This window comes from Tinamus guttatus, unplaced genomic scaffold, assembly GCF_059628265.1.
Source record: "Tinamus guttatus ecotype Peru unplaced genomic scaffold, ASM5962826v1 Tinamus_guttatus_pri_ptg000389l, whole genome shotgun sequence".
NCBI classification, from domain to species: domain Eukaryota; kingdom Metazoa; phylum Chordata; class Aves; order Tinamiformes; family Tinamidae; genus Tinamus; species Tinamus guttatus.
Genome location: NW_028288923.1, coordinates 6,605,983 through 6,622,218, shown reverse-complemented (window position 1 = coordinate 6,622,218; position 16,236 = coordinate 6,605,983). Strand labels below are relative to the sequence as shown.

Sequence of the window (16,236 nt, the reverse complement as noted above, 5' to 3'; positions counted from 1 at the left end):
TTGGCAGCAGAGTATGTTCTGTGCCCCTGAACTGAAATTCCTGTCACCAAAAGACACAAATCACCCCTCGAAGCTGCTCTTCTTTAGACAAGGTTAGCAAGAGTACTTCAGTTGCCTATAAAGTAAGATCTACCAACCAGTAAAGGTGAACTCACCGTAGTTTGAAGTATACTTGAGGGCAAAGTCCTTGATGTGCTCGATGTAGATGTTGTTGTAGAACTGGATGAGGTCCCCTCGCTCCTCCTCCTCGGTGTCGCTGTTGGCGCCCGTGAGGCGGTGGGCGTCGGGGGGGCGCTGCCGGGGTGCGGGGACGGGCAGGGTGCTGCTCGAGCGCATCACCGGGCTCGAGTCTCTGCTGCCTGCGAAGCGAGAGCCACCCCGCCTTGACTCAGCGCCTGCTCTTTAGCTTAACTGCATTTAAACACGGCCTTTCCGCCCTGGCAAGGGCAGGACTGCAGCCCAGCACCTAGGGTTGATGCCATGATGTCGATTCTGACCTGCAGCAACTTGCGTTACCAACGAGCAGCTCGGTACTAAGGGGTAACTCCTGAGCACTGTTATGTACAGAAACACGTTGGGTTTCTACATTCTTAATGCAACTGCATTTGTGTATAAGCTGCCTGGTTTCCATCACAGTTTGGGGATATTAAGCACAGCTCCAATGCTGTTTTGCAGACATTTGCACTGTGCTTCTAACAGCAGCTGTGCTATTGCCCACTAGTGTGATTTCAAATAAGGACCAGCCTCGTGACCAGTGAAAATGCCATCTTTCCTCACAGAAACTATTCTGGAAGTGGGCATTACCACCCTCACTTACTTCGCTCTTTGTTTTTCTCTTTACTTCTGTCTGTAGGCGAGTTCTGCTGGCTCCCGCTGTCGCTGCTGCCGGAGCATCGTCGTCGTCTCCGGCCTTTTATCAGGACGCTCCGATAGACCTGCAGGGAGGAGGACGAGGGAAGCGCGATTAGATGCACAGCAAGAAAAAACAGCGTCTGTCCTGTTTTAGAAAACTGTGCTATCAAATTGTCTCCCAGAGAAAACAGCCTTGAAGAGCAGTATTTGACAACTGGCGCTGTTTTTGCAGGCTGTCAGTCAAAATATTTTCTATTTCAGGTGTAGAAACAAAAGTTTTCACTACTGAAGGATTTTAGAAGTGACTGCCCTCTTCTGAAGAGAATGGCTAATAGGATGGATTCATTTAATGTTAAAACTCTCTTTAAAAATCCATCATTCCTGAGGTAGATGTGAAAGATTCCATAGCCAGAAGCCCATCACTACTCTTCCCTGCACTCACGTGACTCTTGGCTTGCGGCTGTGTCCGGTAGCAGCGCATGATGTTCTGAAATGATCTGTCTTCCTTGGTAACCTACAAGCAGACAAGAGAGGAGAGGCTCAGAGCAAGCCTGTGCAGTGGCTGGGTTCTCTTTTGAGGAACTGTAATTCCTGGAATACTACATCTACAATGTATCTTGCTTCTGCTTGCCTTAGCCATCACGTAGACAGCGCACATGAGCAGCTGGTCCAGGTGTCTGTCCATCATCATCTCGGGGCAGTGAACCAAGGAAAACTCGAAGCAGGTCCAGATCTTTTTCCGCAGCTCATCGGATATATCCAGCTTGACACAGAGATCCCGCAGGCGAACACTAGCTAAATGATAGACCTGCCGAACACAGAGGCCACACCAATGTGATGTGGGTTTTTTTTTTTTTTTTTTTTTTTGGAACACAAGCCAGCAGGCTAGAGCAGAGCTTTGAAAAATAGACACCTTAAATCAGCTGAGGCCAAATATATCTTCTCCTTCACTTCATGCCTATGGCATTTATCTACTCCATATATATTAAAATCCTGCCTGCATAGACAACTATTCTTCAGATGCGTATATGAATAGACAAGGCATATATATTAAATTTAAAACTGTAAAAAGTATCACTTAAAAGCAGTTGATATTTTAAAATTAATGTGAAAACGTATTGAAATATAAATAAAATGAAGCACAAATTAAGACTGGACAGTTACCTTCCTAAAGAAGAGGGACAGTGAACCCATCTTCCGTGGTCTAGCGGTGCTGGTGGTGGCAAATTGCTGGGTTGGTCTCTGCTCTCCAGGGAGCTGCTGCACTGTGACCTGGCCTGGTAGCTGCAGCGTTGCCCCAGTCATCTGAGGGTTGAGGGGACCAGCGAGGGACTGTGCACTGAGCGGCTGAATGGAACCGGACACGGCTTGGGGCTGAGTGCCTACGTTTACCTGCACTGGGAAGAAGGTAATTCCTCCATTTTCATTGGCGATACCTGTAGTTAAGAGAAAAAAAAAAAAAGTCTGAAATGAAGTAACTCCTGATGCTCCTCTTACTAGCAAAATTTACTCTTTTTTTTTGGTTAAAGAATTTCATATATACATAGGCACTTCAGACTTTTCCTTTTGAATAGACAAGAAAGATAACTAATATGGACAAAGGCTTTTAGTAATGATCTGCCTTTCTTCTTCAGCCAGCTCAAGAAAGCAAGCTTAATAAATGGATAAGGTCCGTATGTAGATAGTGGCAGTCTGGCACTCTCTGTACTGTCCGTGTTCTGTGTCTAAACCTTAAGCAGGGGCTGCCCCGCTCTGGCCCTCGCTGGGAAGCCGGATGTGCAGCCCCCAGCAGCTTCTCTCACCTTGCACAGGTATCGTCACTGTCTGCCCGTTATTGGCGGTCACGGTGGCGGTTGCCACCGTCACCAGCGTCTGGCCGGGCACGGGCGTCACGGACACGGTGTCGGGACTCATGTTGGGCACCGGGTTCACCACGGGCTGCGGGGGCACTCGCACCGGGGTGCCGCCCTCGGAGCCGCTGTCGTTGTCTACGAAGAGCCGTCTCCGGGTGGGATTGGCTGTCGGAGAACTGTATCTGTCATACAGAGTAGTTGGAGAAGATGAAAGGCCTGGGGATTAAAGAGACAGGATATTGAGCTTTGGTGCATAATCTCTCATTACAGAAATACATTAAAGAAAGCTGGAGAGAACCAGAATGTCATCCAAAGCTCTTCAGGAAGTATCTTTACAAATTTATGTCCATATTTGTCATTTATAGATTACTTCTAAGGATGATGTATTCTCAAGTAATGCTATATTTATTCTTCTAAACTAATGCAGTATTTCTTACTTTCCCAGAGAAATTTTAAGAGATGTCACATAACTTAATATATAATGAAGCTTCCAGTCTGGTATGACCAGGAAGCAAACTGGCTAGAGGCTCCGAGAGCAGTTTTTTCATGTATACACTCTTATACAGAACCAGAAGAGCCTCTCGGAACAACAATGTAGCTGCACTGTAACAATAAACATACCTGTCTGCAATGACTGACTCAACGATATAAGCTGCAACAGAAATACCATTTACACGTAATTTTGCACCTAAATGTACATTGAAATGAAAGCACCTTTCTTGCTGTGTAGCAGCTATACTTAAAGCCATGGTCTAAGAAGCATAGAGCTTATGCTGTAAAAAAAGTCTCACCTTTTCCTAGTCCTCCGCCTTCAGCACGAACCTCCGTTATTCTCCTCGGTGTCAAGGGAGAATCCACAACACTGTTCCCAGCTGCTCTTTCAAAATAGTGAGGTGGCATTACCTAAGATAATCAAATTGACATTAGTGTGTCTGTAACAAACAAAATCACATTTCTTATGCACAAAATAAAATCAATGCAGGGCACTGAAAAGCTTACTTTAAGTATAACCTAGAAATGTTGTAGGGGGAGGGTATGAGGCTAGGAGCTATGGTACTGTACTCGGGATCTGTAATCTATTGATCACACGCACATACAAAAAGCTTGTGAAATGTTATGTAATATTAAATAAAAGTGCTCACCTCTTCACAGCTGGGAACTTTGTTTTCATTATCTTTGATTCTGTCCCACAATATAGAGTCCTGTTTCCATGCCATGCTTTCCAAGATCTGTTCTTCGATGTGATTAAGGTGTTTTACTATTTCCCGACAAAGACCATCTTCTGCTCTAATAAAAACTTCAATTACCTGTAAAGTGGGTAATTATAAAGTCCATATCACACTGAATAAATAGTGCATGTTCAGCATAGTACTTCATATTATGAATTATTATTCCTTTATAGTACTTCATATTTCTTGGTAGTCCTAAATTTTCAAGGAGGAAAAGACTGCTAAGCCTAAAGCGTTCGCTGCATCACTACGAAGCAATAGGCTGTTGCTTCTCAGCCGCAGCCAAAGACATTTATATCTTTGTTAAACAATTCTACATGTCAAACACTGCTGCAAAAAGCAGCAAATTGCTTTGATTAAAATGATATTGCACTAGTTTCTATATAGGTTACTTGGCTATTGCTCTGGCATTAAATGTAGTATTTTGTTTTTCAAAAGCTCAAGACATCCCAGAGTAACACAGGTTTGAAAAATACCCCTTCTTAAACGCCCAAAGTGGTGGATATGATACTCCACTGTTACTCTTTAAGCTAACATCTAGTTAAAGGCATTACTGATATAGATCAACACTTCTGGCAGTCAAACACTTTACCTTATAAAAATGATAAACAGGAATGTCAAATATTTCAGTGATGAATGGGAAGTTTCCGGGTGGCTTATAGGTAAAGGTGATGATCTCAAGGCAACATGCCAGCAGAGATCTGTGAAACACATCTTGCTCCAGTATTGCCTGTGAGAAAAAAAAAATGCAAATTTTAATGCTTGACTCCGCAGACTGTAACTGTTAAAGAGGAAAGTGCTTTCTATGCTACATCCACAGCTGGATTATCAACTTTAAAAAAAGTCTTATTCCATAAGAAACAGAACAGAATCTAAAACAAGACTGCTTTACTCATCAAACATCTTGACTACCCTTGTATTTGCAAGCAGTCATCTCTTCAGTTCCACTCATCTCTAGCTACAGACTCCTTTTCAGGGTATTACCCTCATTTTTAAATAGTTTGTAGTGCTGTACAAATGGCTTCCTTTAGGCAGGCCCAACTTTAAAACTGAATTATGATTTGATGACATTTTCTTACAGATAAGTCGGTGTCTCCCAATCTCCTCCTCTCTTGCTCAATGACTGATTCCAGTACCTTGTAGTACAACACCTCAGCACGACGAAAATGCTTACTGGCAACATCTGCAGGGATTTTAAATGGAAACAATTTTGTCAAATGCAATTAAAAAAAACCCACCTATTTCATCTTCAATACTGAGTTGTCACATTTGGATTTCTGGCTGTTATAGCTACAATACTTGTCAGTTAGTTTAAGCTGACTTGGGAATCTCTGTCACTGACTTGTGATTGCAGAGCAGACCAGCTTATTGCTGAACTCAGAACTGATGAAAACAGCTATAAGGACAATCTCTAATGCTACTGTATGTAATGTATACATTATGAATTCAGAAAATAAATTTGTTTAAAAAGTATATCTATATGGATCTGGACTTGCACTATATGTATACCTCTATGTACTAACTTGTACTGAAGCAACCATATTGTAAGAACAAATACAAAGAAAGGCCTCCATACAGCAAAAAAGTCAGTCCAGAGCATCTTCCTGTCATTCCACAGACATATCTGACAACTTTGCAAATGATACCTTTATACTCTCAAGAGAACAATATATCTAGAACAAGAGTTAAAATACAAGATACATATATATATATAAATAAATATAAATAAACCATCTTTTATACTCACAGGATTTTAATAATACCTGTACCAAAACATCATCATATGTGAATCAAAACTGCCACAGGACTTCTAAAGAATATGATTCATCAGAATTTTCATTGCCTTCATAGAAACTGAGGCTATGAATACAGTCAGTATTTTGCTTAGATTTGAGTGGGGAAAACGGTATCCTTAAGGGTGTTTCTCATTTCCCTTGTGTAAAAGTGAAAATATCAATAAACTCCAGTGCCTTAACATACACCTGATGATTGATTCTGAAACTCTAGGCAGGGTGGAACTTTCCCATGTCTTCAGACAACCAGAAAAAGTACCCGAAACGACTTTGGTGCTAAAGCACTGCCAATACATTAAAGCTTTAAGTTACTCATAAAAGATTAAAGTGTTTAAAGGCATTTTCATTCATATTTGTGCAAGTGAAATGCTTCCCACCTTTGGAGAAATTGCTGAATTCTCCTTCCGACTGCATGCACTGGCAGTACACTTCATACATTTCTTTTACTCTGTTTGCAATAGATTGAGAAGGATCCCTGGAACAGGCTCTGGAAAAAGAAAAAAAAAAAAAAAAAAAAAAAAAAAACCATTTTCCAAGTATTATTCCTACTGTGACAAAAATGTTAATTATTTTTATAGTATGATTAAAGTATGAAACTGTAGCTGGGACTTCAGCAACACAAACACACCCATGTATGCCTAACTTTATATGTTATATAAGGCAAACAGCATATTATTATTGTATATATTTTAATAATACGGACACCGTTCCATAGTCACAGAGTCATATTTCAACAACATTTTCTGGATTTAAAAAAAAAAAGTTTGAAAATATCCTGTATCCAAGGCAACAGTTTAACTACTTGGGAAACAGAGAAAAATCTCCTATGTTGTAGAATGATTTTGATTTGTTAAGTAATAAATACGAAATTGAGAACTGCTCAGATAAAATGTACCATTTTTATACTCAGTTCTTAAGGGCAAACATGTTTAAAGCTGAAGAACTCAGTATTTTGGCATTTAAATCTCTCGTTTCTGTTTAACTCGAGGATGTTTATCGTCATTTTACATTACACTGCTTAGCAGTAACATTTATTATTAAAATTATTGAAAATCACCAACCAACCAACAAAACACCAAAAAAAGTTAATTATTTGTTTTGAACTTACTTACCTAAGAATTTGCTCCAGGTTTTCACTGGGGGCATTTTTCAGCCCTGCCAGCATTGTATGAAGGCGGCTCAGGCTATATGTTGCTATGGAAACCGGGGTCACATACGGGTTGCTCTCTTTAATATACTTGCGGCCAGTGAGCGGAGTGGTAATCCGGAGTGATTTTGACTAAAAAGACAAAGGTGAAGTGGAAACCACACGTCATTCTGAAACGCAGACACCCCCCACAACCCCACGGCGCCGGCTGCACAACTCTTGCTCACTCGCCCGCCTGTTAAGAAAGAGGGCAGGAACCAAAAACAGCCCAGTTTGTGCCTTAGCTCATGGGCAGGCTTGAGAGATTCCTCTGTCCCCCTTAGACGCCTGGAACATATGTAATAACATATCTTTGCATGATGCTTCTTAGGCAGGTAAGGAAAAAAAAAAACATTTCTCAATAATCTAACACTGTAAACAGATATAATAACGCCTGAAATATGTATTTTTTGAAGAAACCCAATAATGCAGAGAAAACACAGATGCTAACCAGGAAAAACCAACCACATGGGACAGAGAGGTGAGATGGGAAAATCCAGTAAGACAGACAAGTCGAAAGGGTCTAAAAGCCCAACAAATATTCTGAAGCTACCAAACAACCATGGAGGTTTAAACCCCATTCTGTTGGGTTTAAAAGTCAAAGTAAATGCATGTAAATCACTTGCCAAATCTACCTCTCTATGTTGTGTATACTCCCTGATCACCTTTAACAACACAGACAAGAGTCTTTTAGCTACTGCTACTGTTCAGATGTCTCTACTACAAACAGAGTCAGAAACTGAGATCGTGTCACACTCACCCTGTCAAAATGCTGCTGCAGGTTGTGCTTCACTTGCACTCTTTCAGCTGTTTCTATTCCTGAACTTGTATTTAAGCACCTTGTGAGAGTTCCAATTTCCTCATCTGCATCCTCCCCAAGAAATATCCGCTCATCCAGATTTCCTACTGACAAAACATATTCCTCATAGGCCTTGTTGATGGCTTTGCTATTAAAAACAGGAAAAATACAAATAAATCCTTTATTTAAACATTCAATAACTTAGCTGCTTACCAAACAAACACTTTTTATTGCCTGTTAGAAACCTACTTCAAATTTTATTTCAACCCTGACTTTAAGTACTGGACACTCTTTTAAAAACTGTAGTATCATCAACATGACAGTGTCAAGGAGATTATTTCTCCAGGTGTATCTGATGGGTGGCCAGTTAGTACAGCCACAGAAGGAACATAACACAATTCCACCTATATCTCTTATGCATCTGGAAAGGCCTTGAGATTTATGAATTATCACATCACCATAAAACAAGCACAAGTATTCTTAGCAATCTTCAAGAGAAAACAGTAAATCCCACTCATAGCATCTCTGAGTTTAAAAAGAAATGAATCACCACGACTACTTTCTTCCTCCTACTTCCTACTCATTTAATGTGCCCCCCCTTTTTTCTTTCTAACAGTAATATATGAAAAAGCAACATAGAAATGTAAGAAAAAAGCAGACATCGCTGCATTTCTTCTTGAAGAACTATGCCTTTTTCAAACATGTCCCAAGCCACTGCGCCCTGAAGAAAAGGAAGTGAATTACATTTGAAAATACTACGTAAATAGTATAATATAGCTATAGTTAGCAAATGCACAAATAAATTCCTCAGTATTAAGGTTCAGGTTGCGTAATTGCCTTTGTACTACATATCAAAGGGATATTACTGGAAATCAATCACAAATGAAGTGACTTACAAGCTATCTGCAAAGTTTCCAGGATCCAGAAATCCTGTCAGATTTTCTTCTTTTCCTTTTAAAAGCTGTAAGACAAGTTGAGACAAACAGTGGGCATTTTGGTTCTTTAAAATGTTAGCACTGACTAAGGAGAAATTTCTCTACACCACAAATTTATTGACCAACCTTTTTATCAAAAAGTTTCCGAATATATGGCTTCCAAAAATGTTCCTTTATACCTTTTGCTTCCAAAACTAATCCGTAATGTAATGAACACAACTTTTCAATGATGCAGGGGGGATCAGAGGATACTTTATAATCCTTATTATGAAAATCTTCAGGTAGACCTACAATTAAGAAATACATTAACAAAAACATATTATTTTATTTCATAAACCCATACGCTACCTACATCTCTCCTGTCTGACAGTGCTGACAGACACCTCAGTGACATGAACATAGCAAAATTCTTACTCAAGAACTTCCTTTGACACAATATTTCCTTCCTAGATTAATTTCTTGACTTATTGTTTACAAAATTCAGCTATCTTGTCATTATATAGGTAAAAAACTGAGAGTAACCTAATTGTGAAATAGTTTCCAACTTATTTCACCCTTTTCACAAACAAATATTATTCAATTTGTTCTCTGCTAGACACAGTCATGCACATTTCAGTAGCCATAGATGTTCTTGCAGTCACTGGATACAGGCAGTTCATTTTTTAAACATACCTTTAAAATCAAGATTCAAAAGTTCTTTGCGATTAGGACACTGGAGAGCATTTCCATACACCAGATCCAAAGCACACAACAGGAGATGGTAGGAATTGACTAAGTCATCACTGATCATAGGAAAATTACCTTCAATTTAGAAAAAAAAAACATATGAGATTAATGAACATAGATTTAAAATTCTGTTAACAAAGCAACTGCTGTCATTTGTATTATAATGGAGCCATGCGAGGCCCTCCTTTTCCCAGCTTTGCATTGCTACAGAGAGCCTCAACATTTAGCTCTATCCTAGCAAAAAACAGTTAATCTGTAAAATCAAAAACAAAACCGAAAACAAAGCAACTGCCTCCCAAATCATCCAGAAATAATCCATATTAAACTTTATGCCTGCAGATATTTTTTAGTTCCTCAATCTGCTTTCCATATACTTACATTTGGGCATGCTCATCACATGTAGTAAGGAATTAATCTTATTTCTCTTGTGCTTTACAAAAAAGTTAAAATGTATCTCTCTCATCTGTCTTACAATGTAGCTTCATTTTATGTACCTCTAATATCATTTTTATTCCCCATCATCTTGGAGAAAAGAAACCTTGTAACCTCTTTAATCATCTCTCACAAAGACTATATTCAGCTTCATCACACTGCTGAACTTATTCAGGCTTATGACATTGCCTTTGAGGAATAGCCAAAGCTAAACATAGTCTTGTCAAATAAAATATGCCATTAATTAACATTATAAATGGTATTCCTATTACTTGGCATTTACAGCATGATTTTCTAGCACTCTCTCAGTACTCGTTATAATACTCCTCGTAGGCTTGTTATTGCAGGTAAGCTCCAAACCACGTAGCTGAGCTTGTTCTGAAAAACAGAGCAACTCACTGAAGAGAGCTAGTATGCAGTAATAAACTCATTTGGAGCATATCAAAATGTGTAGAAAATTAAAGCATTTTTCCAAACTATGCAGTCTGCTATTCTTCTATCAGAAACCTACCAGTGTTTTCAAATCTATATTCAGATCTCTGATTCCATGTTTGTTAAAAAATAGTAATTTCAGTACAGATAATTGGAACTATTTTAAAAAACCTGCACAGAAATTGAGATTAACTGTACATTTTCATCAGAGTGCTTTCCGAATCATTAAAGTCCTAAATACAATACCAAAACATAAACCAATAAAAACATTAAAGAAATAACTTTCGTAACACAGGTTCAACTTCATAAGCATAAGGACTAGTACAGCAACAGTCACTAGCAGTACTAGAGTCAAAACCAAATTTAAGGAACCAGTAGATTGAAATCCTTGTTGAAACCCTGAACTTTTTGTATTAGATTCAAGACTGCTCTTACAATAAAAGTTAAAACATGCAGTGCATACACTGTCTCTTCACTGTGTTATGCTTTTGGAAACACAAACACATTAACAAAGAATTTTCCCTTGTGTGTCCTAAAGTAGCCTCAATTTTCAAAGCAACCATTTCTGTCCTTACACTAGCAAGTCCAAAACACAAGAGAAAAACTTACTTGTAAATAAACAAACAAATTACTTTGAAACATATACCATTATTTGATACAACTACTGTGTTCTCATGTCTAAAAAGCACAGGGGAACAAAAGGTAAGGATTAGGATATTTTCTATGATACCAGTAAGAAAGTAATCGCACCTAAAACTTCATGATTAAACATTCTTAGATTGCAAGGAAAAATCCATTTATAATCAGCACTGCTGGAAACATAGCCCTGTGTTAAACTATTCTTAACTCCTGGTGAACACATGACCAGAATTTAAACTCATCACAACTATATCTAAACGTGAAATCACTGAAATTAGATAACACCTTTCCTCTTAGAAACCCAGCATAAAAGCTTGACAACACCCAGAACTTAATGGAAGTTTCCAGTTAAGTAGCCACTTATCTTACCTTAGAGCACAGCAAGACACAGCTGCGGAAGTTAGGGCGGAATACACTCCTTTGGGGCAGTTCTGAAAAGGCCCTTTCTCAAAGGCATTTCTGAATGCAGAAATATCTGTGCCTATTTAGCATTTAAGGGCTGAAATAAGCCTGGCAAAAACACGTTTGCAGCAGGTCGTCCCTTTCCCATCTCTTACCTTTTGCGTGAACAAACAGCACCCAACAAAACTGGAAAACTTCAGACACTGTGCATGGCTGTCGCCTTTGGGAGGGGAAATACAGAGAGAAAAAGACACATGGTAACCTCGGTGAATTCAGACTGATAGAAAATCATACTGCATTCCATCATTCCAAAAAAAATCTGAGCTTTAGAGTAGCAAAAACCTAAAACCCTGCCCCAAAGGCTGATTGCAGACGAAAAGGAAACCACAGGGCATGCAGTGAGGGCACAGGGGAAGCTCAGGCTCAGGCTGCAGGCAGTGACTGAAATGTCACTGCAGAGCCCGGCCTCGCAGATCCCCTCTGAAGGAGGCCAAGTCTTGAGCAGCAAAGCACAGGGCCTTTAATGATAAACATGCCCAGAACTGATTTCTTTAAAAGCAAATTGTGAGCTCAGTCCCAAAGACTGCTATATAGCAGACAAAGCATTTTCTGCAGCTTTTAACATCCTCATCTTTCATACAACAGTACTACATATAGTCAGTCCAAAGGTGTAAAGAGCAAGAGTTGAAATGCCTCTGTCAAAACATTCTGATCACTATGAGCCGTTACTTGTTACTACTGCCACGTACGCTATTCTGGACAGCCTTCCTATGCCTCTTTCCTAAGGCTTACTTGCAAACTTCTAGCTAAGTTGTTCAATTTCAGATTTTGGTAATAGAAAAAATATTAACAAAGTAATCCAAATGATTTTTCCCCCTAAATATCAGAAATCAGAAACCATGTTTAAGAATTCAAAAAACAAAACAGAACAAAGCCACAAACTCTCCTCTAGCACCATTTTTTATATTTTTATTTTAACTCCACTTTTCCTTGCTTACTCATATCACCACTGACAGTGGTATTCCACGAGTCAGTTTCTGTCTGCAAGGTAAAAATATTGCAAGGGCAAAGAAGGTGGCATGGAGATGCTTTATGAAGTGCTTCCACTACCCTTCTGCTTTTTTAATTGTAGTTGTCTCATTTAGTAAAACTCAACACTAAGCAACTGTAAACACCCTGTAAACAGTCTTTATCAGTTTACTTCCATCTTAAGAAGTGCTGCAGCTCTAAAGGCTATATTAGTAAAACAAAAAACTCTTTCAAGGGAGAGTGAACTGAGTCACAAAAACTTAACAGCTTGGATCCTATAATACCTGACAAACAAAAAAAAGAACCCAAAAAATTATTGGGAGCGAAGATAGACTACCTTGGTATTGTAAAGAACTACTATAGAATTGCAGCTAAAAATAACGCAACTAAGCAACTTCAGTGATAGCAATACTCTAAAATAAGCCTGAAAATAACAGAAAAGTACCTCTGTTTTCTTCCTCTCTGTTGACGAGGTTGATCTTCTTGAGGATATCTGAAAATATCCTGAAAAATAGGCTCGTACTTCTTAAAGATTACAGCAGAAACAGTAAAGTTTCTCTCCAATCTTTCAGTTCGTTCTCTGAACTGGGATGGTAGATTTGCCATGTCTTCCCATTTTTTCATCTTGTTAAAAAACTCAATCAAGCTGAAATATTGAACAGGTTGAAACTAAGAGTTAATTTTTGGAGAAAGATATTTTGTTGTAAATAAATAAAATTTAGATACTGATAAAATGGCAGCACTGCAGATCAGTGTGACAAAACTACAGTACAAAGCACTTAAAGCCATCCAAACAACGACGAGCTCAGACAACATGAAAAAATCTTTTGATATCTCCTGATGATCATGCTCATTTATATACATACATGCATATACATGTATAAACAAATATAAACACATATAGGTATGTATACATATGTGTGCATGTATGTATATTTATTGACTTTTACTCACACAGCTAATATTAGCTCCAATACTCCAATTACTATAAAATCAAATTTCTCTCATTTTTATTAATAACTAAGCTACTTAAATAAAACAAATTCCAACTCTTCAATGCTAAGAATAGCCTATAAAGGTATGAGAAAAAAAAAAACAAATACAAAAAATTATATGTGTTTCAATAAACTTCATTTCATATACTGAACTTTCCTTCATTTTTCTATTTTTTTTTTCTTCTACAGCCCAAGTCACATAATGTATTTACCCTTGTCTGGCTCTGTGAATTTCTCACTTTAAAAGCTTTTTTAAAAGATCCCTGTTTTGTTTAAATATGCCAAACAGCAAAAGAGAATGGGATGGAAAGTGCTCGTTAAAAAAAAATAGCAAAAAGAAAAGTTACCTCTGCTCTGAACAGCGCAAGATTCTGGTTAAGGACACGTAATTCCCCTCAGCAGTCCCCCTGCTCACAGTTGGGATCGCTTTTCTACAAGCCACGTACAAGGCACATGCCAGCCAGTGCAGATCGTTTCCCTGGGAAGAAAAACATGGGGCAACTAAAGACTTGCTGGGAAAGACGGACACACACTGCAGCTATGCACCCCATGTCAAGGAAAAGAGCAATTACGTGCTGCGCTAATAATGTTGGAGCAATGAGGAAGTGACGGGGTATCTCAGAGCACTGAGTGTTTTGCCAGAGCTATCTAAGAGCCCCGAGGTGCGAGAAGGGCAGACGCCGGGACGCGCCGTGTCCACGCAGGGCCTTATCAGCGACAAGCTGCGCCCAGGGGGTTGGCACAGGAGCCGGCGCTCCAGCACGTGCCCACACCAGCGCCGAGCGCCGCTTCGTGTTTGAAACCGCCTCGCTGGGCCCAGCGCGGCCCGAGGCTCCCGCTCCGCCCCGGCGCGGGCGGCGCTGCCGTAGGGGCGGGCCGCGGCGCCGCGCACGAAATGGCCGCGCACGCAGCGCCCGCCGGGGGGCGGCCCCGCTGAGCCGCTAGCGCCGGTTAATTCCTTATTTCTGTTTAACTGCACCCATTCCGCTGGGAGTTGGGCCCATTCTGGGGGTTGGTTTCGTTTCGTTTCGCCACGGGAGGGCCCCGCGGCGGCCGCGCGCGCCGCCATTTCGTCGCGCGGGCCGCGCCGGCCGCTCTTAACCCGCTGGCCGCCGCGCGGCGCCGCCGCCGCCGCTCACCTCGAGGGTGTAGTTGCGCTTCATGCTCTGGTAGCTGAGCCACGCCTCAGAGCGGGCGCGCTCGTCCATGTTGAGGCTGCTGCAGAGCTCCTCGTAGCGCTGCCGCGTGTCGCCCTCGTCGGCCGGCGGGGAGGCGGCAGGGGCCGCCTCGGCCTCGACCTCGTCCTCCGCCTCGCCCGGCATCCCCCGCCCCGGCGCTAGGGGGCAGCGCCGCTGCTGCCGCCGCCGCCGCCGCCCCGCCGCGCACTGCGCCTGCGCCGCCGCCCCGCGGGGGTCGCGCCGCGCCGCCGCATCCGCGCGCCCCGGCGCCGCGCCGCGCCCCGCCCGCCGCCGCCGCGCGCCCTCCCATTGGACCGCCCGCGGGCAAGCGGCCAATGGGGGGGCTTGTTGCGCGCAGGCGCGCTGCGTCGACGCGGCCACGCAGCAGGCGTGTCCTCCCACAATGCCGCGCGGCAGCCTCCCGGGAGGGAGCGTGTGGTGCGTGACGTCATCACCACATCAGGTCCCTGGGGGGTGACGTCACGAGCCGCAGTCTAGGGGGGAAGGCGGTGCAACATGAGGGAGGAAAAAGGTCAGGAAGAGGGAGAGAGGGGAAGGTTTTAGGAATGCCGATTTCTCCTCTCTGAACAGCAGATGGCGCAAGGAAACACGAACACGCTCTGCCCAGACCAGGACAGGCCCTGCCGCGACACGGAGCATGGGGACAAGGAGCAGCCCCCTCTGTGCGTAGGTCCGGCAGAGGGGCTGCCGCCCCTGCAGCGAGCACCATTAACAACAGCTAACCCCCTACACCGCTAGCGAGCTGAAGGAGCCGCGACCAGAGTAGCGGGAAAGGAAATTAAGACCCAAAGCACATGGAGTGATTGGTGCCTGCACTCCAGAAGCACAAGAAGAGCACTTAAACCCCATAAAGTTTACCTACCTTTACCTTAAAATAATGAAAATACTAATATTTATTACAGTATTGTACTTATGCCTTGAAAACATAACAACTTACTCTTTCAAAATCATTTCGATAAAAACAAGCAACAAAATCTCACAACATTCAAAGTTGAGCAACATCTAGGTAATAAGGTGGTGACGGTAGGGGTATACTGTACACCTCGTCCTTGTACACGTCCACCTTTTACAAATGATGCAACATTTCTAAATAAGGACATTTGAGGAAGCTTCTACAGTAAGGCCATTTTTAACCTAATCGTCTACTGAATTTTTACACAAGAAACATTTTTAGACATTTAAGAAAGGCCCTGAAATCTTTTTCATCGCCTAGGACTTGGCTTTACTGGTTCCCCTGGTAAGAAACTGCAGCCTCCTTGCAAAGACAAGCAAAGGGCAGCAAATGTTGAAGCCAAACCGCTGCAGAGCGTTGGCACAGGCATCGACTGCACTAACCTCAAGTACTTCCTTTCACTGAGGACAGTCGATGGCCAGCATAATTCACCTCCTTGGAACAAGGCAGACTCCAATGATCATGGACTGACTTGAGCTTCCTTTTAAAAAGGAGATGGTGCTTCCCCTGATGTCTCTGACAAGCGTTGCACTAAAAAGCAGAAAAGGAACAATCAGGTATCCAAGGGAACAGATTTTCTTCCCAACACAGCTTCATTTAGGACCAAACTTGAAGCAGTTTCCTGAACACCGGCAAAAGCCTTTGGTTGATAGGCGGCCTTCACTGGACAGTCTGGATAGCACCCAGAATACGATGCCCATCATTATTTATAAACAGACACCTGAATATTACATTTACTCAGCTTAAAATTGCTGAATTGTAAAAGAAAACAGGGTGGAAACA

At 41.7% G+C, this 16,236-nt stretch overlaps 1 protein-coding gene across 1 annotated transcript; it reads right to left on the bottom strand.

Annotated features, from left to right (window-relative positions):
• Positions 1 to 129: 129 nt before the first annotated feature.
• On the bottom strand, positions 130 to 14,705 carry RBL2 (RB transcriptional corepressor like 2). The gene is made up of 20 exons (XM_088530810.1): positions 14,442 to 14,705; positions 13,650 to 13,780; positions 12,753 to 12,953; positions 11,434 to 11,498; positions 9,320 to 9,448; positions 8,774 to 8,934; positions 8,609 to 8,673; positions 7,674 to 7,860; positions 6,840 to 7,006; positions 6,105 to 6,214; positions 5,014 to 5,117; positions 4,527 to 4,664; positions 3,848 to 4,012; positions 3,497 to 3,608; positions 2,655 to 2,921; positions 2,017 to 2,288; positions 1,484 to 1,660; positions 1,295 to 1,366; positions 818 to 935; positions 130 to 359 (listed from the first exon to the last, which is right to left on the bottom strand). The coding sequence occupies exons 1-20, from the start codon at positions 14,622 to 14,624 to the stop codon at positions 130 to 132; spliced, it is 3,054 nt and encodes a 1,017-aa protein (XP_088386936.1). The 5' UTR covers positions 14,625 to 14,705.
• Between the last annotated feature and the right edge of the window lie 1,531 nt (positions 14,706 to 16,236).